This window comes from Thermobia domestica, chromosome 2, assembly GCF_964235325.1.
Source record: "Thermobia domestica chromosome 2, izTheDome1.hap1.1, whole genome shotgun sequence".
Classification (NCBI taxonomy): Eukaryota; Metazoa; Arthropoda; class Insecta; order Zygentoma; family Lepismatidae; genus Thermobia; species Thermobia domestica.
The window spans coordinates 195,289,235-195,309,044 of record NC_137455.1 but is presented as its reverse complement, the minus strand read 5'-3'; the positions used below and the strand labels follow the sequence as shown (position 1 = coordinate 195,309,044).

The 19,810-nt window shown below is 33.0% G+C and overlaps 2 protein-coding genes across 6 annotated transcripts in view; one reads left to right on the top strand and one right to left on the bottom strand.

Moving 5' to 3' along the window:
* Positions 1-8,371, top strand: part of LOC145678346 (band 4.1-like protein 4) — a 482,682-nt gene extending 474,311 nt beyond the window's left edge. For 3 of the 4 annotated variants that reach the window (XM_081748385.1, XM_081748387.1, XM_081748384.1), the window contains exons 20-22: positions 3,642-4,266; positions 5,036-5,163; positions 7,415-8,371. In XM_081748385.1, the coding sequence (XP_081604511.1) occupies positions 3,642-4,266; positions 5,036-5,163; positions 7,415-7,427 (766 nt within the window). In that variant the 3' untranslated portion in view covers positions 7,428-8,371. The remainder of the gene's footprint in view (positions 1-3,641; positions 4,267-5,035; positions 5,164-7,414) is intronic. The other variant, XM_081748386.1, reaches the window with a different exon arrangement.
* The window catches only part of LOC145678347 (cilia- and flagella-associated protein 161-like), a 228,209-nt gene that overhangs the window by 505 nt on the left and 207,894 nt on the right, over positions 1-19,810 (bottom strand). The window contains exons 7-8 of one of the 2 annotated variants that reach the window (XR_014130364.1): positions 17,638-17,847; positions 4,076-4,260 (exon numbers count right to left, since the gene is read on the bottom strand). Coding sequence is in view for 1 of the 2 variants with exons in the window: in XM_081748388.1 (XP_081604514.1) it covers positions 17,638-17,847 (210 nt within the window). In the remaining variant the exon portion in view is untranslated. The remainder of the gene's footprint in view (positions 1-4,075; positions 4,261-17,637; positions 17,848-19,810) is intronic. The other variant, XM_081748388.1, reaches the window with a different exon arrangement.

Sequence of the window (19,810 nt, the reverse complement as noted above, 5' to 3'; positions counted from 1 at the left end):
TTATTTTTAAGCTAAAATTTTTTGATAATTTCTGTTCTCTACCAGACTGTGAAATTAGATTTAACCAGTTTCAGCATTAGTCGACAAAATGGAAAGTATTTTAAAGATCTATCTTACCCTACTATATTTACGCTTGTAGTTCTGGGCTCGATTTTCTGTGAGAGTATTTGTCTCCCCGAGCAGCATTTTACTCCCACTTTAAACAGTAGCCCCTTTCTCATATAACCACAATGCTGACAATTCTTTAAATAACAATCAAGCTTAATATTTAAAACATCGCACCCTCCTATTACTTTCAAAATTCCGAAGTGAATTTAGTCGTTTTCACTTTCTGTAGTTTCACTATGCTTTTCCTATTGTCCAACTTAAAATAGAATATTACCAAGTTCTTCATTATCAAAACTTTCATACAAAACTCCTTTCCTCTTTTCTCCTACAGCGTAAACAGTTAAAAAATAATAATAAAGATAATATAAGAAAGAACTTGAAATATGAGTTAGTAATGTTCAATGTATGAATCGAAATGTAAAATGTTCAATGTATGTTCCAGTCTAATGCTGGAGATGGTATTCGAAATTTGTCCATTTATTAAATGTGTTCTATACCTTTTTTATTCGTACAAACTGATCTTTTTCCCTTCTGTTCAAAGATTAAAATTGAAGTACTAAATAACTTTATAAAAAGACTAAAAAATTGTGAATATTGGATTAGTATCTTTAAAAAGCTTCAATTTTGTTTTCGTGAACAGAGCAAATAATTATTTCGGGATTTGTTGTATACAGAACACTGATGGCAAAAACGACTTAAGACTTGCTACAAATTAACCTTGATTAATTTCCACATCGGCGAGCAATAAACTGAGGTTTCAAAGAAAAATCGATGAGCCACTTTAGTTGTTAATATAAAGGAAGTAGCTTCGCACTAAGATTATTTTTTTTATTAGGTTCTAATTCAAGAACAGATATCTACAGAAAGTTCTTTCATTATTTAGTGAATAATAACCAGCAAGCTCTGTGATTATTGAAATTTGTTTTAACTTGTTCCACTTAAACTAATCTCAAGAATAGCACAAACACTGATTTTTACTCCCTTCAAAGACTACCCATGAAGACTAATATTTGATCATTGAAATGGAAAGAAGTTTTTGTATTAATAGATCATTTTTTGTGATATTTAGAAATATTAGTATAAGATAGTAAAATAAATCATTCAATTAGTTGGTTGATTTGTCTCATCTCACTATCTAGCTTGTTAATACTTTCTCTATTGTATTTTAGTTACTACAACAAACCATATTTTAGTTCATTTGAAATAAAGTGCTAGGACTTACATTACATAGCTGTTTTATTGTTAAATACAATGGTAACGTTTTTATTTGCATATCAACAATTTATTTGCATATAATTTTTAAAAGCCTAATAAAGTAAATTAGTAAGCTTCTAGGAAGACTGAACATTGTTAGTTTATTTAATCTATTTATATTTTCAAAACGCTTAATTCCGCATCCCTTTTTACTTTTTTCTGGTATTCCTTGTAAGTTCTCTTAGTTCATCTCATAACAACTGACGGATAATTGTTTAAAAAACATTGGAGCCGTTCATATTTTCATGAAGGTTAGAGAGCTACCTTTTCACATATCGTGTAGATTTTCCGCTAATTTACTATACTACCTCCTCACGAAACATATGGAAAGAAACGGAAATTTGTTGTTCATACTTTATTGTATCATACAAAAGTATTACAACTTAGAATATACAATATTAGCAAGGAAAAAATAATCAGTTTGTTCTTCACTCAAGAAGAAACAGGAATTGATAAATCAAATGGGAAAGTGGGAGACAGTTTTCACTATAGTCGCGTTCGGATATAGTGACAAGATATTCGGTTTCTGTAATCGGTTTATTGCTAACGACCCTACACCAAGCCCTCATTTTATCTGGGGACCACAATTGACCTCTTAAAGTGTTAGCAAAGGTCGTGTAGTTTTTCAGATATGCTTACTGCAATTTATGGGTTATAATTTGTATGCTTACGTCAACATTAGGTGATGTTACCAATATCTACTACACCTAACATTACAATTCCTCATTTTCGTGAGAAATGTGTATTTATTTCTACCTAAAGTAAATTTAGTATGCTATGTTTATTATTAGAAGCAATGTCACCTCTATCTCCAAGCAAGAATCACGCTCTGAGTTACCTCAAACTGCAAAAACCCACAAAATCAACATGAAGGGTAAGGGAAAAAAGAAGGAATGTCACAAAATTTGCCCCTTCCCTTGAACATTTCTACATCTACGCATATGGCATATACAGTCAAATAGTACCAAGAGTAATCAACAGATAGGACAAAGCATCCGTTAAAGCACACACATGGACATTCCTTGTTTTTTCCCCTTACCCTTCACATATAATGAAACCCTTTTCTTACCATGGGGCCGCGGTAGCTCAGTGATAGAGCGTTCACCTCTGGTGCATGGGGTCCCGGGTTCAAACCCTGTTCCCGCCAAGTGAACTTTGTGGTGGACAAACACCATGTGCGTGGGTTTCCTCGAGGTTCTCCCGTTTCCTCCCACTTTCTTCATTCCACCATTTCATTCATTTCTCATCATCACCCTCCCCTTTAGCCTAGCCGGCATTAGCGTGGGACGTAAAACTCAAAGGTTTCATTTCATTTTTTTCCTTTTCTTACCATTAGTCTAATTCTTATGGATCAGTGCACTTCATTTGAATCTCAGAATATTGTAATTCAACCTAAAATCTAACTGTTAATTAGGCAGAAGAAATAAACATTTCGTCCTTGTCCAGCAATTCCTAATAATGATACTGATTACAAGTATTTTTAGAGAAAGGGATGCATACTGGTTTAATATAGCATCTCTACAGGCAAATAATTACCTACTGAAATAGACAGCTCACATAACGTAATTCACAGCATTCAGTTCATTCACGCAGCATTCAGTGTACAAGATAATCAAGTCCACTCTTGCTAATTTTGGACATATTTCATCTTTAAGATTTCTATCTGAAACTTCTCTAAGCTTAAAAGATTCGTGTCCAGATATTGTAAATAGCTTTATGTCAAAAAGGTAATGTTAAGTTCCCCATGTACTTAAGCGTAGCGTACAAACTTTCTCTCTTTGCCTCGCAGTCGCAACTTTGGTAATTAGACTTTATTCCCTTGTGCTCTAAACGCCCCATATTTTGTTAATATAGGAAATACTGTATATATATAAATAGCAATAGTAAGTATACGTGTAAACATGTGAAACAACTACATGTATTTGATAAAACTTATTTTTAAAATTAAGATTTAAAAGTGTCAGGTCGATGTTGCTTTTTGTTGTCAGTCATTAGTGCAGTGAAGAAAGAAGAAAGAAAACTACTAAAACCAATTACTTAAATAAGAAACCTTTTACTTACTATACTACTAATAATTAATTAGTTTATTTTGTGTGTATGTGCACTGTGATTCTTAATTTTATTTACAGGTATTTACTTATGAAAACATTGCTATATGTTAGTATTACTGTATTTTCAAATGTTTTATGAAAGTAATGTTTTTAATGAAATTGTTTATAGGTGTATTATAAAAAAGCATGCATATTAGATTAGTAATAGGTACTGAACTTCTCTTCTAGGACAAACGAAGGTCCCAAATATGCCCAGACCACTAAGCTTTCCACAACTTATACAAAACCAGTGAGTATTAGTAGAGCATACCATAACCCAACTCCTCACAATTCCACATCACCAGGAAACAGCATTCCAACAACGAGCTCTGCACTAAATACATCTAGTCACCCCGTAAACCACTACTCATCTGTACAGAAACACCCCAATGTATCTGGAAATTTACATGCTTATAAGGATGTGGGACGGCCAACTAACAATTCAGAGGCTTCAGGTGATCTCAGGCAAAGCCATGGCATGGGTTGGCTCGCGGGAACACCCCAGGGACTCTATTCTGCAGGGGCTTCCTCTTCCTCAACTTACCACGCATTGCCTCTTTCTTCCAATACTACTGCTAATCGTTCCATCAATACACCACATACCCCAAACGCCCGATGTTTACCTCAGGAGAATAGGAACTCCTCAAACCCAACTAACCCTCTTGGTAACTGGAACTACTCCCCAATGGGCGAGCTACCTCGGCTTCAGGGTCCAGTCCGGCTTGGGAGCATTCGAAGTGTGCAGTCAGGTCCCCCTGGTGGATGGCCTCTCTATTTCCAGTCTTCAGATCTCGGAGACTCCAGTAAGCTTAATGTAAGTATAGAGTTTGAAATTGTAATATGAATGTTTCCTTTAAGACACAAGGATACTTTTCTATGGTGTAAATTAGGCCCTTGAAATGCATACTTGCATTGTCATAATGTACAGTAATCATGAAAAAAATATATATCAATAAGTTTATGATTTTTTTTTAAAAAGCATGAACACTGCCATAGCAAAGTAGCCTATACTTACGAAGAATGCTACTTCACTGTTTTTAATGGGGTCATTTCCTATTTAAGTAAATATTTTTATTTTATACATATTGATGTGTACTAATATGTAAAATTTTAATGAAAACATTTTAAGGTTCAATATAAATATTGTAAAAAGTCATCTAGCTATTCAGTTAGTAACTTCGCTTTTTATTTGTGTTGTAGATTATTCTGTTTATTTATTTTTAATCTTGTACAAGAAATCATAACTAGTAGTTACAGCTCATGTTCCATTCTTTGTTTACAAAACAAAGAGAAAGCATTTTCTTTGTGTTTTGTACCTTGTAACGAATGCACTCTTTGCAACGCTACATCGTGGCACTGACACTTTTGTGTATGATTTCTCGTGCATCCTTCCTTCTCCTTTCCGTATCCTAAGTCCCATTTCGTTAGAAGGTTTAAAGTATTTAAGGAAAAAGTGTTGATTGAAGGAAGACTATTGTTTTAAAATGGAGTGACTGTCCAGACCAAGATATTGCTGTGACAACACTGACAACCATCACTGAAATGACAGTCTAACCAATGTGTGATTTTATTTGAAAACACAGACAGAGGACCACTCAGGAGACCCTAAAAATTCTCAGAGTAGACAACGGGACGAAGGACACAACTTCAGAAGGGCACGATCCTCCAGCTTAGAGCTTATCCTGTCACCTCTCATCCAAAGCACATATCAGTGAGTATATGTCAATCTTGAGAAAAACCAATTCTAAATAACACCACTACCAAATAAGCTGGATTTCAACTTCAAAACAATTCTCTTAAAATGTACACTTGTCAACTCTTCTAAAGAACACATTTATTTTTTTACATGTATTTTACAACTCAATGAACGTACTATAGTTGTTATTTTTAAAGGAAAATTCATACGAGCATTTTGCCTATTGTACTGAACTAATAGGCAAATGTAAAATTGATAACTTCTGAAGACAATCAATTTAAAATTTGCTAGCAATATTTGCTAAAATTTAACCCCACCAACGAGAATACCAGAATTTTTCATAGTAAATTTTTCGGGGGTTTCCTGTAGACTAATGACCAATAATCCATTGGAATAATGTTTGCTGAATCTTGTCGGTAAGTAAAGTTTGGACTTTCAACAACATAAATATTACAATTGAATCAAATGAAACATTCTATATGTTTTAATGAGAAAGAAGGTTAATCAACTGTAAGCTTTCATTTGCTTCTTTAAATTGTTGTACGAATCTTGAAAAGGAAGCAAAGTTAAGGGAGCACATCAAAATGAAAAATTACTTTCCTAAAACCATCACTACATATATTTAAAACATACATTATCTATTAAATTTATAGTTCAATTAATATATATATATATTGCATACAACAATAATAATATTTCAAAATATGTAATTTAAAAAATATTGCCAATCGTACTTCATTAGTTTCATAATTTCTTTTCCTCTGACTGTCACAAATCACTATCAAATATAAATTATATGTATTAAATTATCAAATATAATTGAAATTCTTAACAGATGCAGTTTTTAAGAAAGAATTTTAATAAAATTTGACATGTTTTTAACAAATAAACAAATAAAACAAGAAAGTTAATGTTCAGTAAGAATCGCACATAACTATAGCTAAACCTATTTTTGATTTATGTAGACAAACTTTCACTACAATTAATAACTTTTAACTTGGTATTTAGTGAGTTGACAAGTGTAAGTGCAAGGAAACTTCGTAGACCTTTACCTTTTATTAACCTCTTGCACGAATGACATCTTAAGATCAAAAACATGAAGAATATACTTAACCCAATAATTGCTGTGCATGAAACGAGAATATAAACTGTCATTGAGGATTGTGTTTCAATGGGTTCTTGTAATGGCGATTTTTCCTTCAGCACTAATGTACTTTTAGTATTAAATTGTAATACTAATACATTTAATTCACTGTTCTACAGAAGGGTTTTTGTTCCTAGAAACTGAGTAAATGTAACCAAAATTGATTTTAAAAAAGAAAGAGAGAAAATCTCAAAGTGAAATAAATAAAAGAATGTTTAAGGTGCTTATAACTATTATTATTATTCCTTAAAATTAAACTTTAACAATTCTAAATGTTTCCTTTCATCTAACAATAAAACAAGTTGGGGCTTAAACTGATTTTCACGCATGTTTTATCTTTATACATATAACTTTATAACAACAAATAGCATGAACATAAATTATTAATATATTGAATACATTGGTAAAAAGAACGTATTAACACTTGTTGGAAACATGTAGAACTGATAACAAATACTAATATTTATAACATTTAGCTAGGAGACATTGATTTGACAATTTTGAAATTTTATTTAATGCGCAAATCAAAGTGTGTATATAGCATATTTTGCAAAGAAGTGATTTAATTACTAGTTAATGCAATGCAAGTTCAACTTTACTCTGGGAAAAAAAGAAAGAAGCAAATGAAAACTCGTAAACAATGAACACATTACAACAATTGTGTTCCATTTAATTACATTGTAGTTATAGAAACAATTCGTTCAAATTTTAAATATTAACTGAATATTGTCTAAATTATGGTATATTAATAATCAAAACCACTTTTCTTTTCATTTCACTTACTAAGCAAATATAATGGCACTTTCGCAATTGTTTTCTTTTCCTCATAAAATTGAAGTGATTGGAAAAATAGTCAACAATAATGACAAGTAATTGTAAAATATATTGAAAAGTAATATAGGAAAAAGTCAAGTTTAACGTAAATAAATGTAAACGGAAAAGATTGTTTTCATTATACTTTGTTCTTCCTATAATATTGTTGTCGTGCTTAAACAAGTAGGAAGAGGGTGTTAAAAAATGAATTTGTAATATACAAAAACACCAATTTATTCTGTGTGTAAATGAATGTGTAAACAAAAATTATAAATAATAGAACATGATTATTTTCTCTTTTTTTTTCAGCCAACACCGGTAGCGACTTGGAATGAAGGATACTACAGTAACACCCCAACCATTTACTCTATCTCTGAGAATGTGCCAATGGAACCAATTAATAGACTGGATACTTCGCATGAAATGAGCACTGAACTGTAAATTAATGTTAATTTTGAACTGTACTCAAAAATGTTGTTGTCATAATGTATGAAGTGAATTTAGAAAATATGTGATCTCAGTTATTATTGCATGTAGAGCAAAACTAAAAATAAAAAGTTATTTTTTTTTTGTTGATTTTATGTCAGTGAATATTAAAGACTGTAGAAGAACAATACAAAAATATTCATATACGATTCGAGAATATTTGGAAGCGTTTACAATTTAATAAGGTTTTGTCAAATGCCAAATATTGTAAAATATGTTTCGTGTGATATGCATGAGTGAGAGGTTGTATGATAGCACACTGTATATATAAAGCTCACTGGGTATGGAAATTTCTGTTCTGTTGACTGAATCTCAAAATTTGTATTATGACGACTTTTCCTTGGGAAATTGCAGCATCGGTGGTGATGGTAAAGATGGAAATATGTAAATGTGTCTATATTAATTTTACTGTGTAAATATCAGGGTTATTTTCTTTCAAATAACACAAGATGTGTGCTAGTATGTGTCTGAATGTGTATGTATGTTGTGTATACATGAGAATTTTTAACATCACAATTAATTGATATATTTGTTCTAAACGTCATTATGAACTTGTTTTTACTATATATATTATTATCTCTATTCGTTAATTGTCTGCAAAGAAATGGTCATTATAATGTCATAGTCATCAGAAAGGAAGTTTGTTGTGCAATATTGATCATTTGCTAAATGGTTGACAAATAAAATATTTCAATTCTTTGTAATAAAATGCGCACTCAGCATTTCAAAACATTTATAACTTAAAATTTTATAAAATAAATTTATGAATGTGTCAATTTACTTTCGCACTTTATTTCTACCATTGTAAGTACCCAACCATAAAGAACTAATATGCCCCATTACCACCAAGAGAGGAGATACTGATAATATTACTTTTAGAACCCAACTATAATAACTCGATATCTGAAACACTTAAATCATTAAAACTTGCAAGCTTATTATAAATTAATACAATACTGTAATGACGTTTATTCAAAGAACAAATCTATTGTATTTGCTAAAATTCGCCCTGGCACGATGTACCGAAATAGTTTACATAAAAAAATTAAATCAGTTTTCCATTGGACTGTGAAAAAGTTAGTTTGGTGTTTGGAAGTTACAGTGATAGGCAAGGAAATGTTACGGACATTTGACATACTGGATGATCTGATTTTGATTAATTGAGGTTTAATGGGGACGTCAGCATCGAGACTTAATTGTCCTCGTCACGATTAACACAACTATTCAAAAAGGCTGACTGGGTTTAATGGGGACGTCAGCATCCAGACTTAATTGTCCTCGTTACGATTAACACAACTATTCAAAAAGGCTGACTGCCGTAAATAAAATTTAAAAACAAACATATTAAAATAAGAAAAAAATTGCTGTAAAATAGATTTAACCTAAAAAAGAGAGAAACTAATAAATGTATAAGAATAACAAATACGTAACTAACAATAAATAGTAAATATATAACAATAACAGAAATAGTAAAATAGAAAAATATATAACAATTACAATAAAGAGTAAAAAAATAATAAATAGTCGCCATTTAACGTTTCAGGCGAACCTTTCCATGTAGGCCGACTATCGTCCACTCAGTATCCATCAGATCATCTACCACCATGTCAAATTTCAAGGGAACTACAGGTGGCTTACTAACAGATTACGAGTTTTGCACTTTTCGGGGAAAGAACCGTGTCATGAGCTGGTACATATAATATACTTAACAAATTTTAGGCCAGCCATATAAGGTGAGCGGTGATAAGCTGGAGTTCACCCAAGACCACAACTAGGAGAAACACGTGGAGTTTTGGAGCGTTCACTAGTAGATGTGACTGGGGTCTGAATTTCTAAACTTTGTCGGGACAAGATCTCTTTCGACACCACTAATAGAGACACGTGGGGTTTTGGGGGATTCGCTCGTCGACGTGACTGGGGTCAGAATTTCTGGATGATCGGGAAAAAGATCTGTTTGGGTGGAAACGTCGGACGTATGGGTTGCCACAGATTTATTAGAAATAGCTGCAACAGTAGCAAAGGGCATAAAAAGTGAGGAAAGGATGCTTTTCTTTAACTACTTTCCTTTAAGCGACTTAGAATCGACAGCAAAGATCTTCTCAACAATCATTAGCTCACGGATAAGTTTCTCACGTTGAAAGGCTGGATTGTCCCGAGACCAGGCAGAATGTTCGCTCTTGCAGTTGATACAAAAGTGCGCGGTCACTGTACAGGGCTTCACATCGTTACTACACTAGCCACAATTCACACAAAGAGCTACACTCGCATTACACGACGTGCTGATGTGCCCGAAGTGTTGACATTTGAAATAACGCAGGGGACTGGGAATATAGGGATGAACCTTAAGTTCATAATAACCAGCCTTCACATAGTCCGGAAGTGTAGGCAAACTGAAGGAAGAATTAGTGACTTAGTGGCAACGAGATCACCTGACTTCTTACTTTTGATGCGAGCTACCTCTACAACATGTTGGTCAGCCAGCTCTGATTTAATCTCCTCCTCAGTGGCAATATACCACACCACGAGAGACGTTCAGTAGACGACGAGATTCTACTGACACGTTCCTGGTCCATTGTTAGTTAATTTAATATAGCTTCGCTGTTTGTTTCTCATCGACCATTTTCACCAATAAAGTGCCATTATGTAATTTCTTGATATTTTTAACTTGTCCGGCGTTATAAGCAATAACTTTATTAATGAGGAAAGGTTACAAGCCGTTAATAGCACTCGGACGATTTGCTTCAGCATTGGCACTATCAGCATCTTTATCTTTAACACAGGATGTCGGACTACAGGCATCAGGATACTTGTCTTTTACACACTATCTACACCTCGCTCTTATTTGGTTTGGGCGTTTTGCGAGAGGGTGAACCCGGACCCAATTTTAAAGTTTTAGTACTCATAAAAAGTTGGTATTAAATATACATTTATAACGAGAAAATGTGTGTGAACGCCGCAACTTCACACCGGAGCGCTTGAGAGAAAGCTTACGTTACTCCCCTGGCTATCTCTTAAGCACATCCTCATTGTAGAATCAGCGTGGGAACGACGCGATCAAGGGCAGTGGGAGTGCAAGAAAACAATTCCCGTCGACAAAAACGCATGGCCCCGAAAACAACAAACAAAAAAATTGAACTAAAAGAAACAAACTGTCGAATAAAAATATGGACCCCACCAACCCACAAGAGAACAAAGTGTGCGGATTTTTTATATTTTTTGTGCTTTTATTATTTTTCTTTTCTATGTTTAACACTTTTTTGAATTTTTATATTTTCAAACACTTGGACACCGGACAAACCGAACATTGGACGCACATAACAACCGGCCGCGAAGGGTGCACTTCCACCTCACATAGAGGAAGACTCCCACAACCACTTAGGACACTACTCTATCCGGTTCTGTTGGGTGCGCATGTGCTTCACTCTTCCGTCCCATGACTCCGGGTCCATGCATCTTCCAAATCATAAATCCGATTAACAGAAACAGTCCATAGTGAGACTGATGTCCAGAGAAAGCAGTCCACATCCAAGGCTTATCTTTGTACTTTGCTCGATCGCAGGTTTTAAATGCCGGGTGATCGGCCCGGCACAACCCCAACCTGGAGGACCTGGCTGATTGCAGTTCCGAAGACCTGGGTGATGGGGGCACCACATCCCGAACTGGACGATTTGAAGTTAAGATTGGAGCTTGTGCAAATAGACTAAAGGCAAGATGAAGATAAAGTGATAGTTACAATACAGATTGAATATTTTAAGGACTGAGCCTCTACGATGATTTAGGGAACTAAATGTTCAAGTTTATTAAGAAAACTGAGAATTGAAGGTAATTGAAAACTAAAGGTTCACGAAGATTTTGGAGAAAATGTGTGTTAATTATTATCATAAGTCCTAATTGATTAGAATAGACAGAGTAATAATTTTCTAGAGGGATGTACCGAGTAGAGTAAAGATGTATCCTAAGGCTTACAAAGAGGTCCTTCTGCGGATAAAAATCAAGTATCCTAATGTTAGTACCAGATATGCACCTGTCTACTACAGCTACAATTAATTAGATATATTTAGTTTATTAAACTACCTCAACATTTATGAAATCTAAGATAGCACGAAAAACTAGGTATCATTTGGTGGTGTTAATTTTTATCCCTGTCAGGGATCAAGTCATCTCGTGATTGAGCTATACTTAGGGTCGCGAGATGTTCCAATTTTCGGTAAAAATTATTCAGAAAATGTCTGTTTTTAGTTTTGTATTGAAATATCAAATTCTAGTTCAGCTGTACTTAGGAAAATGAACACATTAGCATCTATGCTTTAGCAAAATTATTTTAGAGATATCGCAAATGAGATTTTTAAGCCTCTTAAAGGAATATTACTAATCACTATAAAACACAATAGTGAACAAATATGTCATTTTACAACACACAAAGAGGTGCTGCAGACTTACCACGTTCCCAAAAGAAGCCACTACACGAAATATTACCCCATTATATATAAAAAAGTTTTCAACATAAATAATTCATTTTATTTTACACCACACACACACACAAAAGTGCCTATCCCTTAGCTCTATTAGATTGGTGATAGGTTGAATAAATTGTATAATTAACACAAAACTATTCCTTTTTTTTTTCTACTCAGGGTTTCGTTGAGTCCTAATAATGAAGTAATCAATTCAGTATTTATATGAATGATTCAGGAAACTACTTAAATTTGTAAGGTTGATTGACCTAGGAATTGAAACGACATCTATGAGAAACAACTTTTAACCTTCTTTCCCTTAAAAAATTCTGATTTTGCAGCTAGAATATCTGACTATCTACTAATGAAATACTACTGTTAAAATCCACTGCTTGTAAATTCTAAAACACACATTTCAAATAAATGCAATAATAATATTTCGAATAATGTGTAAATTTCAAAAATAATATTGTGTGTTTCAAGTCAATACTCTATTTATCACCGATACTATATAAGATATGTGCCATACTTCATTTATTGTAAGATTCATATCACATAAACTATCCCTGGGACTGTACCGGAGTGCTGCGCTCCAAAATCGGAAATTATAGTTGTCCAGTTAAGAGGAAACTCCAAAAATAATACAATAAATCACAGGCTACGCGACAGCATTACTTTGTGTAGTTTGAATTTAGGGGGATAAATAATGAAACTTTGAAAAAATAACTTCGAGTAAAGGAAGTTTAATAGGCAAGTAATTGAATTGATGTACGTACAATCTTTTCTACTGAAAACTCCCAATAAATACTGCTGTGTGTATATATATAATTTGAGAGTAAATCTTTGAATTAATATTTATTTTGTTTATTAAATAAATAATCAAAAAAGATACATGTGTTAATTCCAAATACAGTAACTGGCATTTGTGTTCAGGTTATTGTCTAGAGCTAGACTAAACACAAGCTCTCTCTCTCTCTCTCTCTCTCTCTCCATCTTTCTTGGGCAACGGGCTTTAAGATTCATTTTACTAATAAAGAAAATAGTTTTGCTACAACTTTTATTAGAAATTTCGCAAAAATACCAGGTCTTATCACCCTCAGCTTTAATAGAATAGAAGAACATGAAATTTATTCTTATTATTTAATAGCCGGAGTGTTGTACTCGATTAGGAAACGACTGCACGCAGACTCGTAGTGCGTAGTCTATTACTTGTGAGGCCAGTCTTCGTGTATCGGTGGTAGGTGAGATTCATTTCCCACTCTGTCGTCGTTCCAAGCGGCTCAGGGTGCCGCCCAATTTGTGAAAAGGGCACCTTAGAGAAACCTGGGGAGTAAAGACGATCGGGCCCTGACGATCACCTCTTGTGTGTACCGAAGTCAAGAAAAAGTGGAGTTTTTCCATTATATAACCTGTGGACTAATTATCCAGAATTGAAGTACAGTCCATTACCACATAGAACCTAGAAATTAAAGGTGGCCTTCTCCCTAACTGGGCAACCGGCTTGCATCTAGATTTAGCTGCATATCTGGAACCATGTTGTCTACTGAGTTGATGTTTTAATTAACTATGTGTATGTTGAACATTTACCAAGAATGATGAAAATTCTAATATTTGAAAGCTTGAACTTCAACCTTATAGAAAATACATCATATTTAATGAAGTTGCGTACTGACATTTATTTAAAACACTAATGTTCATAGGCAGCATGTTTGGATATAGAAACCAGCAAAATAACAAATATAATAAGTAAAACATAAATAATATTTAGAAATATAAGGATCTCTTTAATAATATTGCAATAAGTAAAGACACTAATTTAAAGTACAAAGTTCCCAAAACAGAGGTGAATGACTTATTAAAAAATAATTGTACATCTCTAATGGTATTTCATAATTAGTTGAATAATACGCTAGCAGTAAATGAAAGTGAATATTACATTGCATGATCAAGATTATTTACGTTTCTTATGCCTAAGAAATTCAATGATAAATGGAGGACGATAAGAAGTGAACGATAAAAGTTCAATACATAATACCGAGATTCAAAGTCGCCACTTGCGATTGTCGGCCTAAACTTAGACCGCTCGACAAATTAACCGACACGAAAGGAAATACATTATCGTTTGATGCAAAGAATTACATAAATATTTAACGAAAACTGCAAATAGGGCGCTGGAGCAAAGAAAGAAATTGAAATTTAGGATTAGAAGTACCACATCCACAAAAATGAGGAACTATAGCATCCTTTCACTATGGATATTCACTTGGACATGTTAACTATACGCCTGCTGACGAAAGAACAAACCTCGATTAACACGGAAGTATCTTATTTGAAGAAGTAGGTAAATCACACTTCCATTTCAATGAAATGGAATGCTGATTCGATCCGCAATGATACTATAGGAACTGGTAAAGATTGCCAAATGTATTTTGTATTCTTGATCCGGAGTTATGTAGTGAAACAGATCCATACAACTTTTTGATTTTTTGACGGCTGGCCAGTGGTGCTATTCAAGTGATTCGCTCGAACCGGTTGTAAAATTGCTTCTTCATATCTAGATCCAGAACTTAACGAAAGAATGTTAATTCATTAGCACTATATTTTAAAAATCAATATTCAAAATATTAGCGTGAGCTATATGCTGTATGACGTAATCCTAGCTATCATTTCTAGTATATTTGCAATAAATAACAATATAATCATATGGTAATAATAACAACACTAAGTCAACTTTTTATATTGATCATAGAAACGATTGTTAAATTATTTGAATGACACCACTGCGGCTATTTTTTCTCTTCAACTAGATATTTTTTCTCGGAAGATTAGATTGGATCAATGGAAAATATATGAAACATATACAACCTTCCAACCTAACACAGGAACTTGCTGACGACAGTTCGAATTCAATGGAGTTTTGCAAGTCTCGTATTCCAAGTTTGATACCGTTATGTTTAATGGTTCAGAAAAGTTATAGTCGTTAATTTCTCCATTGCAAATCACTTTCGGAAAGAATTACCAAAATTTATGCAAGTAAATGAGGTGTTCTTTTTGTAAATTATTCATTGTAGCTTTGGAAGTTTAAGATTAACAATAAAACTCATACTGATCAAAGCAGTATATAATTTTAAAATATATATACTGCTTTGGTCAGTTGGAGGTGTTCTTATACTGCATATCAAAAATTCTCCCCAAAAATTTCATATGTTTATTTTCACCAGATTTAAAAAAAAAAAATCAATATTCATTTCTTTCACCATATTGAATTATACTACACCCCTTCATGATTGGATCTTTAACATCCATGCAAACTAATGAAATATTCATAATATGTATTTCAGAAAGCACCTGTATATAAAATGTTACGCATTTATGTTAAAAAAAAACTTAAATGAAACACAATATTTATATTCTCCCTTCACCTAACAGTGTTTCTCGCATTTCTCTTTGTTCCATCTTTTATGCTACTAATCAATTCCAGTGTCCAAATGCGGACATAATTTTCAATAGACGTAAAAAACCTTAATACTGTTTACATCAATTTGATATCTCGGAGCATTCAGGAGATATGAAAATCATAGATAGATATTATTACACTGTTTAAAACGATGTAATTGTTACATTTTTTTAAAAAAAAATGTTGTTTTAAACACGTCTGTAAGTCTATAACATTACAGCAATAGGTTTTACATAATTTTAAGCAATGTTGCAACTTTATTAATGCTCGTATCTCGGAACAGTCTGAGATACCAAATTGCTGTAAACAGCATTATGATCTTTACTTTTATTGAAAACCATCTACATAATTGGATATAAAATTTATATAAGCAGTTTTTGGAAATAAAGTCATTTGAGAAATGTCATTTTTTTAATCCCTTGTAATTTTGTTCCTATTTATTCGAAATACGGGGGCCGCGATGGCTTAGCAGTAGAGCGTTCACATCCGGAGCATTGAGTCCTTGGTTCGATCCCAGCTCGAGCCAAGTGAAATTTGTGATAGACAAACACCGTGTGTGGGGGTTTTCTCGAGATTCTCTCGTTTCCTCACACTTTTTTCATTCCATGATTTTCATTCATTTCTCATTATCATCGTCTCCTTTAGCATAGCCGGCATAACCATGGGACGTAAAACTTAAAAATTTCATTTCATTTTTTTATTCGAAATACATTACATCACGATCATGGTATCCGATATTAAGGTATTTTGATTGTGGATTGTCCCGTCTGTCTCACTTGCGTTATTACTGTTGTAGAAGCTTCCAAAGTTTGGATGTTTGTGATACTGTAGTGTCCTTAATTTGTAACACAAACTTAAAAATATATTAATTATTCTTAGCTTAACATGCAGATTTAAAACATATTTGAAAAGATAATACATTAACTGTGTTGGGTTGTCAACGCTGTTAATTGATGGCACTGCAGAGTATGTCAAAACGATTCCTCCTATTGATATTTGCATCGCAACAAAATGTCAGTATTTTATACTTATTCGTTTAAAAATCACAACGGTGTTTCAAGATGAGTTGTCAAAAGAAAGGGAGAGAGAGTGTATATCATTCTTAAATTTTGAATTTGATTTTTTACTAACTAAAACGCCCGTTCATCGCACAGGGAGGAGAAGGTTTATGCAAAATATCTTAAAGTAAAGAAATGAGTGAAATAAATGACGAAAAACAACACCTTTATCCTCTCTTGTTATGTAATCCCACGTAACAAATATGCATTGTTGGTTTTCATATACGCAACGTGTTCTCAGAAACAGACAGAAACGTACATAAACTTTGACCCCTGCATCCACCCTCGACCCGAAAATTGGATAAACGGTTTCGTATGCAATTAAATCTGGTAACTCTATCTGTGCACAAAAAAAAAAAAAAAAAAAAAAAAAAAATTGTTAGCTCTAAATGACTCCTTTCTATGCAAAAAAAAAAAAAAAAAAACTTGAGTCAGACACTTTGTTTTGTTATTTTTATGATTACAGAAATATTTATTTATTTATCCCTTAGCAAGAAAGCTCTCGGCCAGTTGGCGCATGCTTCGCTTTTGGCTTTCTACGCTTGCACTTGAAATATATGTTTTCATACAATCTGCCTTTTGTTGTACTTGCAAGCGAAACTTTAGACCCTTCGCAAGCGTCATAGCATCACTGGCCGTTGATTGGCTATTGACTTGACTTGTAAAACGCTTGCCTCAGGCTTGAACGGAACTTGAATGAAAGATTGCCCCCATGTAACTTCATTACTGGAATCCAGCGTGCGGCATGCTTGGACGTTTTCCCATCAAGCTGAATGCAGGCTTGGTCGACTTGCAATTCAAACTTACATCAAGCTATTTGAAAGTTCTCTCTGCTACTAAGGATTATTTATTGTTCCTTTTCTTCCTCTTTAATTTGGAGAATAATATAAAATATGTACTCTCAGTTGGTTAAACCATTAGTCTTATTCAGAATGTAATTAAAATGAACATATATACGAAACCCATTATTAGTATAGCTAAAGGACTATATTAATACTTTAAAACACTAAAATAATTCAAGACAAATGTGAAAGGATAAACAGAAAATCATAAGAACAATTAAAGGTTATAACTTACTTAGTTATTTTCACAACGACATTCAATAGCTGGACTTCTATCTGGCAAATGTGTGCAGACTTCCTGTCGTGGAGAATCTCTCTGGGGAAATGACATTGATGGAGCTCTTGGTATAAGATTGTCAACCTTCTGACCTGCAAACATCCAAATGTTTCCAGGGACTTCATTTTTTTGTCTATCTTTGTAATCATGAGTAGACACTTCGCATTCCTGTTGGATGGAAAATTCATATATCAATATTAAATAGCATCAATGATGAAATAAAATGTAGATATGAACATGACAAGAAGAAAAAACAAAGTATCACAAACAAATTGCATAAAGAAACATAACAGAGTCGGAAGAAGACAAAGAATACAAAGTAATACTAAGTTGACAGTGTTGTAATTGCAATTGGTTATCTGTTAATTAACTGCATAAATAGAAATTTACATTCTTCTATATCATAAGAAATCTTTTAAGATCTCCAAGCGAACACATGAGCAATACTTTCACAATAAACTTAGACTGCTGGTACTAGTAAAGCCCATTGGAACGAGATCTTTACAAATTTCAACGGTAAAAGAAAAAATTCTACTACTAAAACCTGAAATTAAATCAAAATTACACAGAGTGAGGAAAGTATCCAAAAAAAATCAGTACTACTTCTGTTTGTTAATTTTTCTATGTGCTGAATAACATTCAATAATGATAATGTTCTTTAATTTCTGCTTTACGTAACACTTTCTCTTAATACAACAAAAAGTCTGTTTGGCTAAGACTTTGTAACGATTAAAAAAAGTTCGATCAACCCTGACAGAAATTCTGTTGATGATGCGTTTTTTTTTTAAATATAAATAGTCAGTTTTCTTGGAAAAGTCTTAGCTCTTCATGCAGTTAAGTTGTATTTTTTAAAAGAAGTTTCTTTTTTATTCGAAGCCTAAACTTGATTTGCAGGTTTGAGTAGTGTTGGTCTGCAAATATGAATACTTAGAAATACTGCTTCAGCTACTCACACTTCTTATAGTTTTTTACGCTAAAGTATTTCCAAAAATAAATAAATAAATAATTTTCCGAACTTTCGCATTCTTATAACTCTCAAAAGATTATTTTTTCTTACTCATATTTATTAGAACTTGTATTTTTTTATATATATATAGCATAAGGAATTATTTCCCAAGGTTGATGTGATACTTTTCTGTCTATGTACGAGTAAAGAATTTTGAAAAGGAAAGTGAATATTTATTTTCCTCAAAAATGTTGCGCAGAGGAAAACAGTAATTCACACAGCAATATAATCACAAAAGCACGTGAACGGTCCAAGGAAGAAGCCGTATTTCTCACAGTTTGAGGTACCAATGCCACAATATAAATCAGAAAATAGATTTAGATTCTTCTTACTTTACACAGAAACCGTGAAAGAGAGAGAGAGAGAGAGAAAAAAAACAGATGCAGGGAAGACCATGTAAAGCGCTAACTTGTAACTGCTCTCTTGTAAAAACTGACAAAATATGATTCTGGCATGTTTTTCTCTTGAGTGTTCTATAAATAAAAAAGATTATATCTAGTGTAGATGTAACCTAACAGAGTCCCGTAACAGAGGTTCATGCAATTGCAAATCCAGCACACCATTACTATAACATTAACTAATATCGATCAAACAACAAATGATTAATTTATATTTAACTCGTTACTTGGTTGTTTACAAATGCAGTCCACACCAATCTCTACCTTTAAAACATTCACAATAAGATTAAATTATTCCGAGTGGGAGTTCAACGTCTCATATAGCATCGGTGCTAAAATGGAATGTTAAACTCCAAATCAACCAACAACCAAGATTAAATTATATCATTATTAAAATTGTACCAAAAATGATAATACAACAATTTTCTAAATTTGCATGCGCAACTCTTATGATAAAGGCAGTCAGTAACCTTTGAAATCTCAATTCAAATAAAATAAAACACGAATGGTATATCAAATATTTTATTTATTTCAAGACTGAATTACCAAAACATTTATTCTCAGAAAATCACAATATAATATATATTACTGGAACTACGTTTGATTTTGAAGGGAGAACTATATTAATATATATTCTGAACTTCGTACATCATGTTCACAAGATGTTAAGAAGTTAGTATGTTCACCTTTGGCGTGCGTAGTCCCAAGTTTGATTTATGGACCTCAT